At 58.4% G+C, this 20724-nt stretch overlaps 3 protein-coding genes and 1 long non-coding RNA gene across 6 annotated transcripts; 2 read left to right on the top strand and 2 right to left on the bottom strand.

Moving 5' to 3' along the window:
- Positions 1-116: 116 nt before the first annotated feature.
- Positions 117-6987, bottom strand: TBC1D10C (TBC1 domain family member 10C). 3 transcript variants are annotated; one of them, XM_036326460.1, is made up of 10 exons: positions 6950-6987; positions 6558-6720; positions 5505-5604; positions 5176-5283; positions 4981-5087; positions 4693-4807; positions 3680-3745; positions 3393-3582; positions 1506-1660; positions 117-1225 (listed from the first exon to the last, which is right to left on the bottom strand). In XM_036326460.1, exons 2-10 carry the CDS (start codon positions 6692-6694, stop codon positions 878-880), a joined length of 1326 nt encoding a protein of 441 aa, XP_036182353.1. In that variant the 5' UTR covers positions 6695-6720; positions 6950-6987; the 3' UTR covers positions 117-877. The 3 variants fall into 3 exon arrangements, with proteins under 3 accessions (XP_036182353.1, XP_036182354.1, XP_036182355.1); XM_036326461.1 differs by lacking the exon at positions 6950-6987 and adding an exon at positions 6850-6941; XM_036326462.1 differs by lacking the exons at positions 3393-3582; positions 6950-6987 and having other exon boundaries at positions 1092-1225; positions 4693-4803; positions 6558-6941.
- A 1270-nt stretch (positions 6988-8257) lies between these two features.
- On the top strand, positions 8258-11424 carry PPP1CA (protein phosphatase 1 catalytic subunit alpha). Its single transcript, XM_036326464.1, has 7 exons — positions 8258-8417; positions 8933-9064; positions 9211-9441; positions 9946-10050; positions 10467-10690; positions 10773-10907; positions 10982-11424. Exons 1-7 carry the CDS (start codon positions 8363-8365, stop codon positions 11090-11092), a joined length of 993 nt encoding a protein of 330 aa, XP_036182357.1. The 5' UTR covers positions 8258-8362; the 3' UTR covers positions 11093-11424.
- On the bottom strand, positions 11217-17156 carry RAD9A (RAD9 checkpoint clamp component A). Its single transcript, XM_036326463.1, has 11 exons — positions 16535-17156; positions 16381-16451; positions 15828-15956; positions 15298-15412; positions 15112-15211; positions 13698-13807; positions 13494-13603; positions 13350-13414; positions 13120-13257; positions 12166-12370; positions 11217-12083 (listed from the first exon to the last, which is right to left on the bottom strand). The coding sequence occupies exons 1-11, from the start codon at positions 16566-16568 to the stop codon at positions 11988-11990; spliced, it is 1173 nt and encodes a 390-aa protein (XP_036182356.1). The 5' UTR covers positions 16569-17156; the 3' UTR covers positions 11217-11987.
- Positions 17157-17159: 3 nt separating this feature from the next.
- On the top strand, positions 17160-19281 carry LOC118665226. Its single transcript, XR_004970595.1, has 3 exons — positions 17160-17700; positions 17826-17927; positions 18040-19281. It is a non-coding gene; the product is annotated as an uncharacterized LOC118665226 (long non-coding RNA).
- Positions 19282-20724: the final 1443 nt, after the last annotated feature.

Here is a 20724-nt window from a genome sequence, read left to right on the forward strand (position 1 = left end):
ATGGGCAGCAGTGGTGTGTCTGTGGCGCTAGGAGGGGCGGGGCTGTGGGGAGGGAGGGGCAGGAAGGGCAGCTGGTCTAGGGTTGGGGGTGGAGGACATTTGATCCAACTCCTTCCAGGCTTCTGCTAAATCAGACTTTATTCCAGGCCTCCCCAGGAGTCCTTTGGGGTCCCCTAGCCCAGCAGGCCACCCTGACCCCCACGCTCCTTCCGCATCACTTCTGCGCTCGCAAGGAGACAGCTCTGTGGGGTGATGGTGGGCCTGGGCCCCCAAACCCCAGGCTGTGACCTTCCTTCATCCTGTGCCTGGCACAGTCCGTGCGAGGAATGAGTGAAGAAAACAAGTTGAAGTCAGTGTAGCTAAGCTGACTCAGAACGGAGTCGCTCATCAAGCTGCTCGGAAGGTTCACGGGGAAAAGTACTTTATTTCACTTTAATTGGCCTGAGGATTTGAACTTCTGAGCCCCTCAGTTGTGCGTCACTGCCTGGAGATGCCTATAGGTAGGACTTATGGGAAATGAGGAACGAGGAGAGAATGTTCGCCCGCTGCCTGCCTGCCGCCCGGAAGAGCGCTGCTCCGGCCGCACAGGGAGGTGCTGTCCGCAGAGCGCTTGCCTCCTCTTCCCCCGGACACCGGTGCTGCCCAGTCATGTTCGGGGTTTGCAGACACTAAGAACCTTGAATAAATCCTAATCATTTATTTCTAGCCAATGCCTCCTGGTTCATTTACTACCGTTGGCTGATGGACAGGGAGAAGGCAGCTGAGCCCCTAAATCCCAGCGATAAAGTGCGGTGCCCATTTGTGAGGCTGGCATCAGCCATTCAGGTCATTGAGGTTGGGGGACACTGAGTCCACGGTACCCTCAGAAGTGGGACCTTCAAAATCGGGTGTCCGAGAAGGAGGCGGAGCTTCGATGGGACCTGGGGGGGCCCGTCATCGGGGGGCCCTTGGACCAAGTCAGGAACCCATGGAAAGTCTTGCCTCGGGTCTGGGGCTTGCGCCGCGGCGGCCTGGGCTCGTCCGGGGGCTGCACGACGATGCGGGGCACCTCAGGCCTGGCGCCTCCCCGCGCCCGGGCCAGCTGCTGGGCCTCAAAGATGGCTCGGGCCCCGGCCAGGCGGGCCTTCGGCCGCGGAGGTGGCCCGGAAGTCGACTCTGGCAGCTGGGCCAGCTGGGCCTTGATCTCCCGCTGCAGGTCCTGCTCCGACAGGGCCACGCTGTGCACCTGTGGGGAGCAGTTGGTACTGAGCCTGCCTGGACGGCAGGAAGGCAGGAAGCCGTGAGGTCCCCGTAGGGCGGGCAGCACACAGCCCCAGGAAGTGGCTGCGGGCTGCGGGGCTGGCAGGCTCACTGAGGGAGTCACAGCAAGCCACTTGAGGCCCGGGGTTTCCACATTCTCCGTGCTCAGAGGGCAGGAACTAAGCACTGGTTCTCACTGTGACTCCGGCTCTGGGACTCAGTTTCCCCGACTGTGCGGCAGGGGAGGGTGGGCAGGGGGCACCCACCTGGGACATGAAGACCTCCTCCTGCAGTTGGGCAGGGGGGATGGCTCGAAGGGCACCGAGTGTCTCCAGGAGCCCCGGGCAGGCCAGGCGCTGTTCTGTGGTGCCCAGCGCCAGGCGCACCAGCGTCAGCCCCACACGGAACAGCACCTTCACACCTGCAGACCAGGCTCACTCAGTGGGGCCAGCCACCCCTCCTGAACCTGCACGTGAAGCTGCCCGCTCCCCAGATTCCTTCCACCCCCCCATACACCCCCAAACTCTATACACAACCCAGGCCAGCAGCAAGGACGAAGAGGAGTGCAATTTGGGCTCACTGGTGAGTATGTCTCAGCAGCCACTGATGCTCCCGGGCAGAGCACCTGCCAGGAGCCGGGGGACGGACAACCTCACACAAAGCCTTCTCTCTCTCTGGGTCTCAGCTCTGTTCCTACAAGGCTGGGCCGGGCAGCGGGTTCCCATTAAGGCCCTTCCAGCCTGTTCTGGTTCCAGAGAGATTCTGGCCAGAGCTGCTCCTCCCTAAGCCGAGAGCACAGCGCACATGTGCGTGCACACATACGCGTGGACACAGGTGTGACCACGGGCTGCCCCAGAATCCTCAGACTCCCTTCCGGGCAGCCTCGGGTCTGCTAGGAGAGCGCTCAGGGGACCAGCGCGGCCTAGCGACAACTGTAAAGGGCTGGTGGTGACTATGAAAGGGAGCCCAGGGAGTGCTTGTCCTCAATGGGGAGGGCAAGGGTCGCTAGCCACACCGCCCTGGACGCTGAGCTGGAGGGGAGGTGGCCCACTGATGGCGACTTGGACACCATGGCCAGAGCTCTAAGCCAGCCTGGAGCCCACCGGGCACACAGCAGTTCAATGAAAGCACTGAGGAATTTCTACCGTTTTTCAGGTGCAACTGCTGGACAACCAGACGGAAGAGAATGCAGGCAGGTGACTGACGGGAGAAGTGAGGCCGAGCCCCAAAGACCTGGAGTCCGGTTCGGCTCTGCCCCGACTCCCCAACTCTTGGCCTGGCCCTGGCATCCACCCCTCTTCACACCCCGCCCGAGTCACCTGTAGCCTGGACCCTGTGGACAGTGTCCTGCCCGCGTAAATATATTAATTAATTAAAAATAAAAATAATAAAAAGTACAATAAACACTTTTAAAAATTTAAAAAATAGCCCAGCTGGCGTGGCTCAGTGGTTGAGCAGCAACCTAAGAAGCAGGAGGTCACAGTTCTAGTCTCAGTCAGGGCACATGCCCAGGTTGTGGGCTCGATCCCCAGTGTGGGGTGTGCAGGAGGCAGCCGGTCTATGATTCTCTCTTATCGTTGATGTTTCTATCTCTCCTCCCTTCCTCTCTGAAAGCAGTAATAAAAATATATTAAAAAATAAATAAACAAAAATGTGGTTACAGGAGCCTTCCATCCCCACCTCCAGGATGTAGGTCCCCTCACACAGGTGGCCCCAGTGTACAGGGCAGCACCTGGCACTAGTGAGCACACACCAAGTGGGCACCTGGGCTCCAGGGTGAGGGCCTCTACCGTTGGCCATGTCCCTGCTGTGCCAGCCCCTGAGCCCTTGCATGGCTCCTGTCCCATCTGCCTAGAGGGAGCCTCCCTGGTCCAGCCCCCGCCCTGGCAGAGGCTGCCCTCCCTGTAGTGGTCTCACCGCACAGGGCAGGGGCGACCATTCATTACACTGGGAGTGCGTGGTCTGGGGCTGGGCTGTCTCCCCAGAGCTGGCAGGGCACCATCACCCTCAGCACACCCGGCCACCCAGACCCAGGGCCAGGATGGGCAAGAGCGGGCGGGGCAGGGCAGAGCTGGCAGGTTCATTCCTTGCGCACCACAAGCACCCAAGGCTGTAGCCCTGGCCCCACCACCCGCCTGGCAGTCCCCACTCACCCTCACTGAGGAAGGCGTCCCAGACACGCAGCACCGTGGGGAAGGGCAGGGAGCGGGCGAAAAGGCACAGGAACCACTCGGGCAGGTAGAGCAGGGGGCCGACGCCCACCTGCTGCAGGTGCTTGTGCACACGTGGGAGCAGCCGCCGCAGCAGGGCCATGAACACCTCGGCGTCCAGCCTCACAGACTCCTGCAGCCACGTCCGTCATTACCTCCGCTCCCTCCCCAGGCCCCCACCCACCTGCCCAGCCCCCCTGCTGTGCCTCTGGCCCCATTCAGCCTCTCACCATGTGGGGCCCATAGTAGCCGGGCAGGTAAAGCTCGCAGATCTGCACCAGGCACCAGAAGGCCTCCTGAGGACAGAGCCAGGCTGTGAGTGCCCACCACCAAGGGGACCGCAGGGCGGGGGAAGGGGTGCAGGGGAGCCCGGGACACCATCTGTGGTGGCTCAAGCCAGAAGCCTGAACTCAGTGCTGGGGGGCTTTTACCAAAAGCCTCCCTGTGCCCAGACAGAGAGCTACCCATGATTTGGTCACAGAGCTCAGGGTGTTGAATTTGAGGGTCACAGGGTTGGGGCTCACTGGTCAAGGGTTGTGGGCTCAGAGTTCAAGTATTGGGTTCTTGGAGTCATTGGGTCAGGGATCATGTTTACAAGGTTCAGAACAAGGAGTCGTGCCCTAGCTGGTTTGGCTCAGTGATTAGAATGTTTGCCCGCAGACTGAAGGGTCCCGGGTTCAATTCCAGTCAAGGGCACATCCCTCGGTTGCACACTCAGTCCCAGGCCCTGGTCGAGGCACTTGCGGGAGGAACTAATCGAAGTGTCTCTCACATCGATGTTTCTCTCTCCCTGTCTCTCCTCCTCCCTTCCATTCTCTCTAAAAAATCAATGGGACAAATATCCTCATGTGAGGATTAACAAAAAACCAAACAGAAACAACAACAAAAGAACTGGGAGTCATGAGGTCAAGGTAATAACATCCAGACTCCTTGATCACTGAGCAAGGTAACTGGAGTCAAGGTTGTTGGGCTTGAAGGTCACTGAGGTTGGCTGTAATGAGGCCCTGGATCACTAGGACCGGATCTGGGAGGCAAGGATCCCAGGTCCCTGAGGTCAGAGAAACTGGGGTTAGGAAGTCATGGGTTCAGGACCCAGGAAGGACTACAAGGGCCCAGGGTCACTAGGGTTGGGGATCAAGGGTCCCAAGTACACAAATTCAGAGTCCCTTGGGTTGGAGACAAGGTGAGTGAGGTTGGGGAGGTCAGGGTCTCGGGTCCCTAGCGCAGGGTCAGGGGCACTCACCTCGGGGGGCAGATGCATGAGCAGCACAGCAGCCACAGGGCCCTGGGCCTGGCAGTAGCCCTGTTCCGGCCGATAGAGGGTGTAGGCCTTGAGTACCTGCAGGAGCCCCTGCTGCCTGTGCCAGAAGACCCCATTAGGCATCTCTTCCCCAACCTCTGGCAGCCTCTGCCCAGACCTCACCACCCTGGCCTTGCTGGATCCCCTGAGATGCCAGACTTGACGCTGGGGAAGCAGGGGTGGGGGTGGGGGGTGTGTGGCTGGGATCCCTGGGCATCACTGGCCTCGTACCCGTGCCCCTGGGGTGACACAAACATCTCGTGCAGAGGAAACTGGCGGTGCAGGTCCCTGCTGATGGTCTCCATCCACTGCGGATCTCCTGGGGCCTTAGCCAGTTCCTGTGGGTGGGCAGGAACGTGGGTGTGAGGGCTCAGAGCGGCGAGGGGCTCCGGGAAGGGGAAGTAGGACCCCTGCCCACGCTCTTACCTGGTAAGTGTCAGGGCTGTTCTCCTGATACACGTGAGCCCCGCACAGCAGGGGCCAGCACCGGGCACGCAGGGCTGAGGGGATGCCTTTCCGGCACTGCATCTTTACCTGTGGGGGAGGCCAAGGGACCCCAGTAGGCCAGCCCCCCAGCCTCCCCTGCTCCTCTGAGCAGGCACCAAACACAGCCTGTCATGGGGCAAGGGCCACTTTGGGTGGTCGGGAGAAAAGGCAGGAGGTGCGGGACGCAGGAGGGGTAAATGTTGCCTGGGCCTGGACCAAGGCAAAGGGTGCTGAGCCAAGGAGGCTGGGTGGGCCACTGTCCCTCTCACCTTCTTGTACCGGCGAGACATGGTTTTCTCCCAGTGTGAAGTCATCTCCACCCACTTCATCTCCCTCTGCCGGATAAGGTCTGCGGGAGGGTGGCCTGGCCTGGGAGCACATGGCAGACATGCAGATGCAGGGCAGCTGTTACCGGGAGCCTACATCTGGCACTCTCAGTGCAACCTGTGTAGCCCCTGGGGAATTGACCTGTCACCCAGGAGTTGCCAGTAGTTGTTATGGGGACAGGAAAGGATGTGGCTCTGATGTGGGCAGAAGCAGGAAAGACTAAAGGGGGTGTGTAGATGTGCGTTGGGGGAGGGGCTGGTTGGCTGTCCCCAGAATAGGGGCGCAGACAACTCATAGCAGAAGCTGAGTGGACAGAACCCTGTACTAGAAGCCAGGAGTCCCAGAGTCCCTGGTTCTGTCTCTGAGCTGCGGTGTGACCTCAGGCAAGTTCCTTTGTGTCTCTGGGCTCATTATCCTATCTATAGGTTGGGAACAGGGACATGTGGGGGAAGAGGTGTGGGTTTCTGTGATTTGGATTTGGGATTCTTGGGCCAGAGATTAAAAGGGGAAGAATTTTTGGCTCCAAGGGTGGGTGCATACCCTCGGAGACTGGGTGTAAAAGAGGCATACTTGGCCCTAGCTGGTTTGGCTCAGTGGATAGAGTGTTGGCCTGTGGATTGAAGGGTCCCAGGTTCGATTCCAGTCAAGGGCACATGCCTGGGTTGTGGGCTTGATCCCCAGTGAGGGGTGTGCCGGAGGCAGCCAATCAATGATTCTCTCTCATCATTGATGTTTCTCTCTCTTTCCCTCTCCCTTCCTCTCTGAAATCAATAAAAATATTTTTTCAAAAGCGGCATACTTGGACATACTACCCCCAGCCCTGCCATCCTTAGGATTCTACCTGGAGCCTGAGGAGTGACACTGGTTGAACCCGAGACCCTCCCAGGACCCTTGAGGTTGGGCCTCACTCTTGAAATCAGCCCTCAGCCCCCACCCTCAATCCATGCATTCCCCCAACCCCCCACCCTTCACCCCCCACTTCCTTCCCCACTTACCCTGGCTCTGCTGAGCTGCCCCCAATGAAGCCATAGCGGTCAGCCTGGCGATATGGGCCCGGGCCACTCAGCTCTGAGTCAGAACCCAAAGAGCTGGAGTCATCCTGCACCAGGTCCTCACCCAGGGACTGGGCCATGCTGTCGCAGACCCCCAATGTAACAGCTGCAAGATGCGGGGAAAGCGAGTGTGAGAGGCAGCTCCTGGCCAGTCTGGGCCTGGGCTCCCACAAAGCCAGTCCCCAGCCGCAGATCCCGGCTGCGAGTGTAGGGAGGAGGTTTCAGGGTATCTCACCAAGCCCCTCTATCCCCTCTTCTGGAGGGGTGGGCCCTGAAGTGGCAGAAAAGCCAGGCCTCCGTACAGAGACCCAGCCCCAGGCCCAGCCCCAGCTCACCTTCCTGCTGCACCTCACCTCCTCCTCTCACTTCCTCCTCAGCCACAGCTTCAGCAACTCACTGGGGGCCCCTCCCCAATGTGTGTGGGGGGGTCACCCCTTCCTCTCTGAGGCTCTTCCTGCCTACCCCAGTGTCCCTGGGCCATCGGCTCCTCCCTCTACCCTTTGGGCAGGCGTGGGTTCCTGTGCTGGCTGTGATGGGGCCAGGGTTGCCAGAGGTAGAGAGACCAGGCGTCCTCTAGTTTTGAGGAGACTAGCATGTAAAACACTCAATTCAGTGAGCCAGTGAGAATTATGGTTTCTTTAATATTTGCTCTTTACAAAGTAATACTTTTAAAAATATGTTGTTGGTTTTTTTTTTAATCAATTTCAGAGAGGAAGAGAGGAGAGATAGAAACATCAATGGTGAGAGAATCATTGACCGGCTGCCTCCTGCACGCCCCACACTGGGGATCGAGCCCACAAGCCAGGCCTGTGCCCTGACTCGGAATGGAACTGTGATGTCTTGGTTCATAGGTGGACGCTAAGCCACTGAGTTATGATGGCCGGGCCAAAGTAATACTTTTTTTTTTTTTTTAATATATTTTATTGAGTTTTTACAGAGAGGAAAGGAGAGAGATAGAGAGTCAGAAACATCGATCAGCTGCCTCCTGCACACTCCCCACTGGGGATGTGCCCGCAACCAAGGTACATGCCCTTGACGGGAATCAAACCTGGGACCCTTCAGTCCGCAGGCCGACGCTCTATCCACTGAGCCAAACCGGTTTTGGCCAAAGTAATACTTTTAACGTGCACATATGCAGCATTATTATGCTACACAATAGGCAGTGATGGGGCTCATAAATAAATATTAATTTAGGTTGCACCACAGACAGCGGGGCCCCAAACGGGCTCGGAGTTCTGGTCAGCCGCCTGGAGGGCCACAGAGACTCAGGAGACAGGTCCTCCGTGACGGAGACCAGCCCCTCCCTTGCTATCTCTGAGTCTCAGCTCCCTTTTCTGCACTTGAGGGACTGAGTCCACGGTGTCTGGGAAACAATCACCAGGTGGGAAGGACTGCTCAGGTCCTGAGAGAGAAAAACAACTTCCAAGGTACTTCCGGCCGCAGAGCCTCGGAAAGGGGCTGGGCGATGCCGAGCAGGGGCGGAACCGCCTCAACCTCGCCCCCGAAGCCCCGCCCACCGGCCGGGCCCCGCCCCGCCCCGCCCCGCAGCCCCGCCCCCCGGGGCGCCGCGGCCGCTGCGCTAGGGTCCAGCGGAGGCGCTATGGAGCCGGGGCCGCGGGCCGGGGAGCGAGCGGGGCGGGGCGGGGCGGACCGGGGAGGGCGGAAGGAGCTCCAGGCCGGAAGGAGGCCGCGGAGGGCGGGAGGCAGGAGCGGGCCCGGAGCTGCTGGGCCGGAGCGGCGGAGCCGCCATGTCCGACAGTGAGAAGCTCAACCTGGACTCGATCATCGGGCGCCTGCTGGAAGGTTGGCTGCGGGCGGGGGAGGTCGGCTCTCACTGCGCCCTGACCCCCGGCCCGGCCCGGAAGTGGCGCGCGAGGGCGCCTGCCCCTCCCAGGGCCGCTTAGACGGGCGGGGACGGGCCGCGAGGTCCCACGGCCTCAGCCACCCCCCCACTCGCGACGCGCTTGAGGGATCTGGGGCTGCTGGGGCACGGGGAGCCCCCTCTCCTGGGCCTGGGGCGCACGGTTGGCCTGGTCATTTGGAGCAAGGGAGAAACCTAGACAGCCCCCCCACCCCACCCAAGGGTCCTGCGCCGAGGGGTTTGGAGCGGCAGCACCTGCGCACAGCAGTCCCTTGGAGCGCCTTCTGGGTAGTTGGGAGGCTACCTCATGTCCTGGGAGGCGCAGCAGCACCATCTGTCCGGGGCAAGGAGGGGCCCAGGAGGCCCTGGCGCCCCCAGAAGTGCCCTTGGGGCACCCGTGTCGCCCAGCCTCCTCCTGTCTGGGGAACCAGGGTCCTGACGCCCGTTCTGCCTCCAGTGCAGGGCTCGCGGCCTGGGAAGAATGTACAGCTGACGGAGAATGAGATCCGTGGCCTGTGCCTCAAATCCCGGGAGATTTTCCTGAGCCAGCCCATCCTTCTGGAGCTGGAGGCACCCCTCAAGATCTGCGGTGAGACTCCTGCCCAGGCCCCTTTGTTTCCTGAAGGCGGCACTGGCCCCCCAAATCCCTGGATCCTTCTAATCTTGAGCCCAACCCTGGCCCTGGGTTCAAGTCTAGACCCTGCACCAGTGCTGATCTGGTTCCCTGGGTCACAGGTGACATCCATGGCCAGTACTACGACCTTCTGCGGCTGTTCGAATACGGGGGCTTCCCTCCAGAGAGCAACTACCTCTTCCTGGGGGACTATGTAGACCGGGGCAAGCAGTCGCTGGAGACCATCTGCCTGCTGCTGGCCTATAAGATCAAGTACCCCGAGAACTTCTTCCTGCTCCGTGGGAACCACGAGTGTGCCAGCATCAACCGCATCTACGGCTTCTACGATGAGTGTGAGTAGCTTCGTGCCTGGGGCTGCCCAAGGCCTGAAGAGCTCTCCCTGTTATTCAGTTGGCCTGGTGGTAGGGGTATCCATGTCTGGCAGAGCCCTGCCCTCCTGCCATGGGGTCTGGCACTCAACAGGGGTCTGGTGAATGGTTGCTGACTGAAGGGCTAATGCAGAACCCTGTCTGGTGACACTCCCTCTAGTACATCTCCTACTTAAGCACTTAGGACACCTATCTGGACTGGACTCTGCTGGCCAGAAGCTGAGATAAACCAGACCCCGTCTTGGCCTGGTCCTGCTCATAGGGTGGGGGTGGATGCTAACCCCAACACTGTTCCAGATTGGAACTTCGGGGTTCCGTGGATTCAGCTACTGTAGAAGTCCCCCTAGAAGGCTGGTGGGCAGTGTGTGTGTGGTGGGGGTTCCCTTCTTATCTCCCATGCTCTTCGCCCAGCTGTGTCTGGGAGGCCCTGGAGGCCCGCTCATGAGCCATTCTCCTTCCCCTGGGCAGGCAAGAGGCGCTACAACATTAAACTGTGGAAAACCTTCACCGACTGCTTCAACTGCCTGCCCATTGCAGCCATCGTGGACGAGAAGATCTTCTGCTGCCATGGAGGTGAGGGCAGCCCGGGGCGCCTGCTGAGGGAGCTCATGGGAAGAAGCTGTCAGCTAGAGGGCTTGTTCCTAGTCGCCTGGAACAGCTCTCCCTGGGTCTGGGCTTGGATGTCACTTACTGCAGGACGTTCCCCTGCTCCTTGGTGTTAGGCTGCACTCTCCGCTGTTGTGGCCTCAGCATTATGCATGGAATTTGCTTGCTCCTTTCTCTAGGGAGCTCTGTGCTCCTAGAAGCAGGGACTTAAGAGAGGCAGAAGGTAATGAGTTCTGTCTGCCTGGGTTCCCAAAATCCAGGAGAGCCAGGGGGTAGTGGTGGAGTGTATGCGCGCGCAAAAGCTGATTGGCCAGGGCTGTTGGGGGTGGGGGGCATCCTTGTTTTGAGGCTTGAGGAAGTGACGTGCCACCTGTGTCCTCCAGGTCTGTCCCCCGACCTACAGTCCATGGAGCAGATTCGGCGCATCATGCGGCCCACAGACGTGCCTGACCAGGGGCTGCTATGTGACCTGCTGTGGTCTGACCCCGACAAGGACGTGCAGGGCTGGGGCGAGAACGACCGTGGCGTCTCCTTTACCTTTGGGGCTGAGGTGGTGGCCAAGTTCCTACACAAGCACGACTTGGACCTCATCTGCCGGGCACACCAGGTGGGCTGGCAGCTCTGGTCCAGGTAGGAGAGGGCCCTGGGCAGCCAGCACTTGCTTAACTATCTGCCCCATCCTTGTCCAGGTGGTAGAAGATGGCTATGAGTTCTTTGCCAAGCGGCAGCTGGTGACACTCTTCTCAGCTCCCAACTACTGCGGCGAGTTTGATAATGCTGGCGCCATGATGAGTGTGGACGAGACGCTCATGTGCTCCTTCCAGGTGGGGATGGGGAAGGAAGGGGCTGGTGGCCCATGGCTCAGCCCCATGAGCCTGACCAGTGTTGTCTCTTTTAGATCCTCAAGCCCGCCGACAAGAACAAGGGGAAATATGGGCAGTTCAGTGGCCTGAACCCTGGTGGCCGGCCCATCACCCCACCCCGTAACTCCGCCAAAGCCAAGAAATAGCCTCCACGTGCCCGCGCTCTGCCCTAGATGGTGGATTGTACAGAAACCACGCAGCATGTGGGGGGTCATGCTGACTTCCTAGGCCTGCTGTCACAGGGAACATGGAGCCTTGATGTTTTTTTCCTTTTTTTTAATGAATCAATAGCAGTGTCCAAGCCCCCAGGGCTCCCTCTGCCTGTGCCTCGGTGGCTGCAAGCAGGATCCTGGGGCTGAGGCTGCAGCTCAGGGCAAAGCAGGGCCAGATTGTGGGTCTCCAGCCTTGCTTGGCCTCAGGGCTGGCAGCCGGATCCTGGGCAACCCATCTGGTCTCTTGAATAAAGGTCAAAGCTGGATTCTTGCCCTGGCCTGTCTCCCTTGTCCCAAACAGTGGGCCTGGCACTCTTTTGCCCAAAGCCACTTGCAAGGGGTGGCTTGCCAGGCACGGGGCCCCAGCCACATGTTAAGGTCCACAGGGCCTTCTTAGAATTCCCAGCCAGAGCCAAAAAATATTGAAAAAGCAAGGCCAGCCAGCCAGCCATAGCACATCCCCGATGTGGAGGAGGGACAAGTCATGATTGTCAGAAAACGTTGATCAATGGGCCAGCAGCCCCACTGTGATTTCTTAAGGAAGATAGGTGTCCAGCTTCTGTTTCAAGGTTGGAATAAGGTGTGGGACCTCCTATCAGGTGGACCTCCCCTCGAAACAGACATGATTGTTGGGGGACATGACAGGGCCCAGGCCAGTTACCAATAGCCGGTTGGGGCATGGGGATGCAGCAGGACCAGCCAGCTCAGCTCCAGCCCACCTTTACCAGCGCCAGCGTGGAGACCCAGCCCTGTCCCTGGCTGGCGCTGAGGAGCCAGAGGCTGTGGCTTCATCTAGCCAGGGCCTCTGGGCACAGAAGAGGTTCTCAGTTCAGCCTTCACCCTCACTGTCTTCAGCCAACACAGGGCTGGGGCCCAGCGGGGAGTGTGCAGGAGCCAGGATGGAGCCAAAGAACAGTGAGCGGAACTGGAAGAACAGGGAGCTGAGTGAGTTGTGGAGGCTGCTCCCACCTGGCATCCCATCCTCTGCCTCCACTCCCAGCCCCTACCTTCTTGGGTGGGGGGGTCCCAGGCACTGTACTGAGCTCAGCCTCAGCTTCATCTTCTTCCCCTTCGGAGTTGCAGGGAGGCTGGAGGCCAGGTGAGAGGGAGATGGAGGGGAGTGTTCTTGAGCTCTCACTGCCCACAGTGGTTTCCATGGCGATCATGTAAGAGTCAATGTCGTCACTGGCAAAGTCATCCGGCTGGGGGGTGCTGCAGGTAAAGATGATGTCAGTGAGAAACAGGAAAAGAGCCCACCTGGAGGGCTGTGGTGGGGGTTGGTGTGGGGACCTTGTGACCACTGGTGATCTCTTAGTTTTATTACTTCCTTATTTGGTTGGAGGAGAGAGGATACAAGGGTTAAGTGGCGACTTCCTGGAGGGGCTGGGCCTGGAATCTTTTGATCAGAGTTCAAATAGGGGCCTGAGGGAGGCATCCTGGGGGCCCATTTAGCTCAGCTGGGGGAGGGGAATAGTAAGTGCGGTGAGCTGGGCCACTTTGGGCCCAATATCTCGCCTTCCCAGGGGATAGGAGCTGGAGAGCACAAAGGCCCAGGGACCTGCTGGGCAGGGGGCCAGACTAAACTTCCTCTGCTTAAACTATACTCGTCCCATCCTCCCCAACCCACCTACCCTTCCAGCCACCTGCTTTTCACCCCAGGCAGTCCCTAGCCTCCAGCAACCCCCTTTCCCTCCTAGTCTGGGAGGAAGCTCAGTGGGGAGGTCTCAGCCAGAGAAGGAAACTAGCCTGACCTTGGGGACACTTCCCCTGGGTGGGAGGGACCTCTGAGCACAGCTGACCAGGAAGGCTGAGCCTGTGAGGCTGGAAGCTGGAAGCACTGTAGGGGCTGGGGCCTTACAGGAAATGTCTGTATGGAGGGGGAAATATTGAAGCTGGAGGCAGCAGGCTCAGACCAGGGTGCTCAGAGCCACTTGGGAGGGTGGGCCTGTGGAAACCCTCACCTGTGGGCCTGGCGCTGAGGCGCTGGCCGGCAGGGCTCTGAGAAGTGCAGGTCCTGGGAGTTTGGGGTTGGCTCCGAGAGTGTAGCCAGAACAAAGTGGCCATCCAGCAGAGAGTCCTTGATGGCAAAGATGGCTGGCCTGGACAGATGATGGGTCCCAGACAAGGTAAGGGCCCTTTGGCTCCTGGCACCCCAGAGCCCTCCCCTCCCTGTCCCGAGGCTGGGAATTACCTGCCGGGAGCATCGAAGTGAATGCTAAGAGACAAGTTTGCTGACTCTGCGAAGCTCAGGAGCCCCTGGGAGGAGAGAGCAGAGCAGTGAGGCCTTGGGCAGGACAGGGAGGATGGGATGGTGAGGGTATGGGGGGAACCTCACCCGGAATTCTTTGAGGCAGAAAGTGATGGCCACCCCTTCTTCAGCCTGCAGCTGCTGGAAATCCTCCTGCCCAATGCTCATCTCAGTCACCATGGCTTTGATTGTGCTGTCTGTGGGGGCAGGAACAAGAGAAACCTGGGCCCATAGGTCCTAGCTCCTCCCACCCCATCATTTCCTATCCCAGGCCCCGTCCAGACCCCTCACCTGCCTCTTCCTCCTGGTAGCTTCGCAGGATGACCCTGCGACCATGGCCAATGCCCAGCGTCACTTCAGCCAGTGCAGGGGGGAAGGGCAGAACAGCCTCCCCCAGAAGCCTGTGAGGCGGGCAGAGCATTACACCTAAGGCTTGGCCCTACCCAGTGGTTTTGCTCTCAGAGGACCTGAGGCAGGACAGTGACACATGCACCAGTATGGAAGGGGGATTGCATGAGCCAGGCCTAACATGCCCCAGGAAGGAGGACAGGGTGAGCAAGACATGGTTCCTGCCCCATCAAAAGCTCCCAGGCTGTCATGGCAGCAAAGTCCACTGTAAGGGACAGGACAGACAAGAGTAGAGCCCAGAGAAAGCAGGAAGGATGCCTATACCAGGCAGGCAACACCTGTCCATCCAGGGGTGGGACACCACACCCATTCTATCCTTACCACTTGGCCTTCAAAAAGAACCCTACATCCTTGTTTTTTAGGGATACATGGTAACAAGTAGTTACAAATGAAGTAATATTTAGAATTAGCCTCAAGACAGTTGGGACAGGAGCTGGCATATTCTATATGTATTTAAAATTGTAAGGAAAAGAAAAAATTACCCATTAAAAAAGAGAAATAGCCTCAAAATCCAGTCCAGAGGTGATCGCCTTCCCTCTTTACCTAAAGGAGCAGTGCCATACACAGAACTCAGAAACCACAGAGTCAGGACCCAAAGGGACCTTCAAGTTACATGGCCTATGGCTCCTAAAAGAAATGAACAAGACCTTGGGCTACTTGAATGCCAGGAGCACCCAGCATGGGCGGGAAGGGAGCCACCCTCTGCACTGGTCTTCACCAGGGACCTGGGCCTCCACTGCAGTCCCGGCCTCCCAGCCCCCGGGGGCTCAGATTGCCCGGATGGTTCCAGCTCTGGAGCTGCTTGTTAGGCAGGCCGCCTGGACCACAACCTCCCCACCCAGCCTCCTGCCTTGACCTGAGGACTCAAGGCTAAAGTCAGGGCAGGTAGGGAGAGGCTGCCCTTGAGTGGGGAGCACCCCAGAAGGATAACCAAGCCAAAGACGGGTTTTGACCCTGAGCTACAAAGCTTGACGACAGACTTTCAAGGCTGCTCAGGCCAGAGACCTACTCTCCAGAAGGCTGACTGGCCAGAAAGACAAGCTGGGCCCTTGGGGTGAGACTATAGGCTCCTGAAGACAGTGAGGAGCCTACAGCAAGGGAGCCCCTGTCCCTCCTCAACTCCTCCTCTTAAAGAGACAGACAAGGACCTGAGAGCAAACTGGCCTGGATGACTGCTGAGGTTCACACGAACCCTGTAGGAAAAATGGTAACGGTGCCTTCTTAAATTGACCCTTGAGGCCCCAAAGAAGGAAGACAGAGACCTAGGGCTCAGCTTTCGGAAAGGTGGTGTACTTACTTTGCTGGGGCCCGGAGCAGATAGGGGCACGAGGCTGGGTCGAAGACAGCCTGCAGGGACTCACAGTCCTGGAAGGACAGGTTGTGAGTCTTTCTCACCCCTGGACGGGCAGACAGAGTCTCAGGACCTCGCCAACCTCCACCCCCACACCCCAGGAACCCCCTTGCTGGCCAGCTGCCCACTCACCGTATTTGCAGTGCAGCTGGACCACCAGGCGGCTGCTCCTGCCATTCAGGGACATGCAGCATTTCTCCACTGTCTTCTCCAGCATCACCAGCGAGCGGAAGACTGACAGGAACGACTAGGTGGGGGAAACACATCAGGCCAACACTGCGCCTCCAACAACCAGTTCTCACGTCCCTATGGGCCCTAGCCCATCATGGGCTCAGAACCGTCACACCAGGAAGGGAGCTCCCACAACTATTGGTCATTGACACATTTCCAGGCCTCTGTTCATGCTGCTCCCTGTCTGGATGCCTTGTAACACCTGCTTGAATGTCACCTCTCTCTCCAGGTCCCTGGTAGGGTTGATCACCCTCTCCTCGTCTGCATTCCCCTCTGCAGATGTCTTCACTGTGCTCCTCGCTGCACTGTGCACTGGACTGCCCCTGCACACACCTCTCTCCCCAGTCAGCATCTACTGAGTGCCCAGAGCAGCCGCACTGCTGCGGGGGCTCCTGGGGGGTGCAGTACCGCTGCTGAGGGAAGGACCTCACCTTCATCAGGATCTTACAGCGCAGTGGGTCCTGACCAGGGGTGGCCGCCTGGTACAGCTGGAAGAAGAGCGGGGCAAAGAGGAAGCAGGCATAGGCAGAGCGGGAGGAGTTCACGGTCCGGAGAGAGAGCTGGGCAAGGAAAAGCAGGGAGAGGAACGCAGTCAGGGCAGTGACACTTGCCCTAATGTCCTGCACCTCCACCATCACCTGTTGAAATCCGGACTCCTTCCGGTCATCGGATACCTTCTCCATGAAGCCTCCCCAGAGTTGGCCTCAGCACTGCTCCCACCAGGGCCTTACACCAACTCACTGCGTCTTTCCCCCCTGCCACCCCCACCGGCCACCTGGCACTTCAGGGAGAGCAATTGTCCTCAGTCCACACACAGGCCTGGGAAACGACAGGGCCCAAACTGGTGCCCCAGCACCGGGGGGTGGACACTGAAACTCAGCTGACAAATCTGTCCCGGGCATCCTGCCTGGTGGAGGCGAGACTCAAGCCCAGGTTAGGGCTCCCTGTTGGAATGCCATCCCGTCCCATACCCCAGCTCCTCACCCCGTCTTCCAGGGGCTCCAGGTAGAGTTCGTCCCCGATTCGGGATAGAGAGTGGACGGCCTTGCCGAGCACTGCGTGGGGAGAAGAGCATCAGGGGTTAGGCTGGAGCCTCGGGCAGTCCCACGTCCCCCCGACCCCGCCAGTCCCCACTTACCCTTCACGTTGCCGCCTGTGACCAGACACTTCATGCCGCCACCTGCACCGAGGCCGGCCTGGCCTGCGCCCGGCTGAGACTGGCGGCCTCCCTCCTCTCGGAAGCGTGGATGGCCGAGCACCTTCGCGCGCACCACCCTGACCGCCCCGCCTCTTCATTGGTCCACACACCGGCCTCCGTCACGTGAGGAAGACGTTTGCAACTCCACTGTCACGTGATGGAGCCCGTTGGGGGCAGGTCACGTGGGCCGGGCTTGGCCGGCGCGCACCTCGTTCGTTCCCTCTGGCAGGCGCGCGACTACGCAACCGAGCGCGGGGAACACGGAGGACGCGGCCCCGGTGCTCGGTGCGGGGGAAGGCCGCTCGCGTCACCGGCTCAGTGCGGACTTCCCAGGTGTCGCAGCCAGACCGTCCGCACCGACCGGGCCGGAGACTAGGATACAAGCTGCAGCCATCAGCACTAGAGAAGGATGAAAGCAATCGCGGCCGGATCCCGCTGGGGAAGTGGCCGTTCGTTCCGGCTTCGAGGACCTTTCGTTGATTGTTGAACCTAAGAGTCTCGGGCGGAAAGGGCTGGCCGGTGTACCTCGCAGGGGGAAGCGAGAAGAAAGGCTCCGGGGGTGAGGTTTAGCCGGTGCGGGAGGGAGGTGGGTCTTGGAGCCGCGCAGAGGGGTGGGGGTGGCCGCCACTTGACAAGGCGCACTAATGAGCAGCACTGGACACGTTTACGAGGGTAGAATCGTACTTACGTGGCCATTTAAAACAACAACAACAACGCACAACCCGGGCTGCGCGAAAGGAAGGGTCTCATCAGCCAGGGATGTCTGCCTGGCCCTGGGCGCCAGCCCCCGGGCAATGGGGAAGGCAGGCCTGGGCGGGCTCGCTGACCCCTGGTTTCCCGCAGCACCAGGGCTCTGAGGTGCTCTGAAGGGCCCCGTCGCGCCGTTCCTGTAGGGCAGCCTGGCCTTGCCCCTCTGCTGCTGTCTGCAGCGAGGATACCTTTGCCTGCGGACCCCTTGCCCTCCAACTCCTAGCCTGCCATTGTGGGCCCCACTTGTTTCCCCTTCTCCTTGCCCTCATCTCCTCTCCACACTGGGCTCTCGGGAGGCCATTCTCTCCTCCCAGAGCGATCAGTGTAAATGGCACCACCTCTGTGCAGGCATTTGGGTAAGTAAACTTGGAGTCATCCTTGGCCCCACCTTCCCCTCACTCCACATACTACAATTTTTTGGCAAGTCCTGAGTCTACCTCCCAAACAGATGACAACTTCAACCTTCCTCTTCCATCTCCAGAGCCATCATCCTGGCTGAGGACACCACCATTTCCCATCCGGACGACTGACCAGGAGCTCTCTGAGTCTGTCTCATCCAGTCCACTCTCCATGCAGCACCAAGGTGACCTTCCTAAAATGTCAACCATGTCACGCCTCCCCCTTGTTTAGACCCTCCAGTGGTTTCTAACCACTGCACTTCCCATAAAATCCACACTTCTCCCCCCAAACCTCAGGAGCCGGCCCAGCCTCTTCGCCTGTCTCTGGCCTTCCTGCGCAGCCCATCAGTTCTCTGAGCCATCACATCCGTTTCCATCTTGGGATCTCTGCACAGGCCGTTCCTACCACTGGGGATGCTCTGCTCCCTTCTCACTGCTGGCTCCTTTTCCTGGGGCTCAGCTTCAAGCAATAGGCCTCTGCCCGCTCCCCCATGTCCCCCTTCTCTCTAGCTAAGCCCTTGCTCTGGGTTAGTCACAGCACTTAGCACCACTCAACATTATTCCACACGTGTGTGCATTTATTCAGCGGGCGTCTTCACCACTAGTATGTCAGCTCCTGAGCACAGGGACCATGGCTGTTTTGTTTGTTGCTGTATCCCTGTGCCTCACACAGGCCTGGCCCTCAGTAGAGGGTAGTACATGTGTTCAGTGGGTAGATGTGTGATCCAAATGAAGATGAGCTGCCTCCAAGTCACTACATTTCTCGTAGAATCCACACTCTACCCCAGACCTGCCCAGCCTCTTCACCTGTCTCTGGCTCATAGCCCCACCCTTCCCTGGACAAGAGCTGCCCCCCACCCTGTTCCGACAGAACAACAAAAGAACCCAGCACAGCTATTCTCTTCCTTGCCTTTCGCCCCCTCCTGGATGTCCCTCTCTTTCACCCCAGTGTAAGTCAGCATAGCCTCACAGCTTCTCCACCTCCCCTCTGCCTCACACCATTACCTGAGCAGCCCAACCGGAACAGGAGATAGACACCAAAGCTCTCTGGATGGCCAGGAAAGGAAGCTGTGATTATGCAGTCTTGTCTGCCCCGACCCCTACGTCTGTAGAGTCTTATGGCCTTGAGGTCTTTGGAGCAAGGCCCTGGGGAGAGGGAGACAGACTCTTTAGGTCTCTCTGTCTCTCTCTCTCTCTGTCTCTCTCTCTCTCTCTCTGTCTCTCTCTCTCTCGCACGCACGCGCGCGCTTGTCAAAAGTCGGAATCTGCCCTTCTGAAGGGCTCAGACAACAGAAAGGAGGCTAGAGCAGGAGTCAGGAGGCCTGTTTCTAGTCTGTGATCCAACACGGATTCGCTGTGTGACTTTGTGTAAGTCCTCCCTGGCTCTGAGGCTGTTGGTGGCATGAGATGCTCACTGCGGTGCCCCGGCTTCCCTGTGCCCCTCATCTGGCCGTAGCTCTGGAGAGGAGCTGTCATTGGCTGTCTTTATTTTTGTTAATCCTCACCCGAGGATATTTTTTCCATTGATTTTTAGAGAGAGTGGAAGGGAAGGAGGGAGGGGGAGAGAGAAACATTGATGTAAGAGAGGGACATCCATTGGTTGCCTCCCTCATGCGTCCTGACCCGGCTGGAGATTGAACCTGCAACCTAGGTAGGTGCCCTTGACTGGGAATCAAACCTGAAACCCTTCTGTGCTCGGGCTGACACTCTAACCACTGAGAATACCAGCCAGGGCTCCTTTTTTTAAAAAAAAAAAAAATATATATATATATATTTTTATTGATTTTTAGAGGAAAGGAGAGAGAAAAAAAATAATGTGAGAGAAACAGTGATTGGCTGCCTCCTGTATGCACCCTTACCAGGGATCAAACCTGCAACCTGGATCTGTGCCCTGACTGGTGACCTTTTGGTGCATGGGATGAGGCTCAACCAACAGCCACACCGGCCTGGGCTGTAATTGGCTGTCTTGCTTCCCCCAGGCAATGGGGCCAGAACGGGGCTCTCCAATCTGGGGTCAAGCAGCCTCTCCAGGCTGTAGTTGGCACAACCAACAAAACCTCTCAGGTCCAGAAGGGAGGATTTACAGTGGGGGCATGAGAGCCTAGAACTGTCAAGAACCCTTTGTGTTAACAGGGCAGGCAGTGAATATAGGGACCCAAAGACAATCTGGGGTCTGTGCCAGAAGTCAGGAGGCCCAGGGGACCTCCAGTCCTACTCACAACTTCAAGCAAGACTCTTCTCTGGGCCTGTTTCCTCTTGATAAAAATGAGGGGATTGGATGAGATGCTCTCAGAACCCTTTCAAAGCCTAGATTCTTAGTCTTCACCATACCCACCTGCGACCTCAAGTGCATATATGGGAGTTGGGGGGGTGGCAGATAGGGGACAGAAGAAGGTGGTTTACCGCCCTAACCGGTTTGGCTCGGTGGATAGAGCGTCGGCCTGTGGACTGAAGGGTCCCAGGTTCGATTCCGGTCAAGGGCATGTACCTTGGTTGCAGGCACATCCCCAGTAGGGGGTGTGCAGGAGGCAGCTGATCGATGTTTCTCTCTCATCGATGTTTCTAGCTCTCTATCCCTCTCCCTTCCTCTCTGTAAAAAAATAGATGCCGAAATCGGTTTGGCTCAATGGATAGAGCGTCAGCCTGCGAACTAAAAGGTCCCAGGTTCGATTCTGGTCAAGGGCATGTACCTGGGTTGCGGGCACATCCCCAGTAGGAGATGTGCAGGAGGCAGCTGATCGATGTTTCTAACTCTCTATCTCTCTCCCTTCCTCTCTGTAAAAAATCAATAAAATATATATATTTTAAAAATCAATAAACTATATTTAAAAAAAAAGGTGGTTACCATTGCAGACTTTTTTTTTTAATCCTCACCTGAGAATATTTTTTCCATTGATTTCTAGAGTGTGGAAGGGAGAGAGAGGGAGAGAAACATTGAAGTGAGAGAGACGTATCGATTGGCTGCCTCCTGCTGGAGCCAGG

The sequence above is a fragment of the Myotis myotis genome, unplaced genomic scaffold, assembly GCF_014108235.1.
Source record: "Myotis myotis isolate mMyoMyo1 unplaced genomic scaffold, mMyoMyo1.p scaffold_m19_p_10, whole genome shotgun sequence".
Lineage (NCBI taxonomy): Eukaryota > Metazoa > Chordata > Mammalia > Chiroptera > Vespertilionidae > Myotis > Myotis myotis.

Coding starts and splice junctions, on each gene's coding strand:
- TBC1D10C (XM_036326460.1), bottom strand. CDS start 6,694: ATGGCCCAGTCCCTGGGTGAGGACCTGGTGCAGGATGACTCCAGCTCT. Junction 3,583..3,679: donor GCTACTATGGGCCCCACATG/GTGAGAGGCTGA, acceptor ACGTGGCTGCAG/GAGTCTGTGAGGCTGGACGC. Junction 1,226..1,505: donor AGGAGGTCTTCATGTCCCAG/GTGGGTGCCCCC, acceptor TGCTCCCCACAG/GTGCACAGCGTGGCCCTGTC.
- PPP1CA (XM_036326464.1), top strand. CDS start 8,363: ATGTCCGACAGTGAGAAGCTCAACCTGGACTCGATCATCGGGCGCCTG. Junction 9,065..9,210: donor GGCACCCCTCAAGATCTGCG/GTGAGACTCCTG, acceptor CCTGGGTCACAG/GTGACATCCATGGCCAGTAC. Junction 10,051..10,466: donor GATCTTCTGCTGCCATGGAG/GTGAGGGCAGCC, acceptor TGTGTCCTCCAG/GTCTGTCCCCCGACCTACAG.
- RAD9A (XM_036326463.1), bottom strand. CDS start 16,568: ATGAAGTGTCTGGTCACAGGCGGCAACGTGAAGG. Junction 16,452..16,534: donor CACAGGCGGCAACGTGAAGG/GTAAGTGGGGAC, acceptor CTCCCCACGCAG/TGCTCGGCAAGGCCGTCCAC. Junction 13,415..13,493: donor TCTGCCTCAAAGAATTCCGG/GTGAGGTTCCCC, acceptor CTCTCCTCCCAG/GGGCTCCTGAGCTTCGCAGA.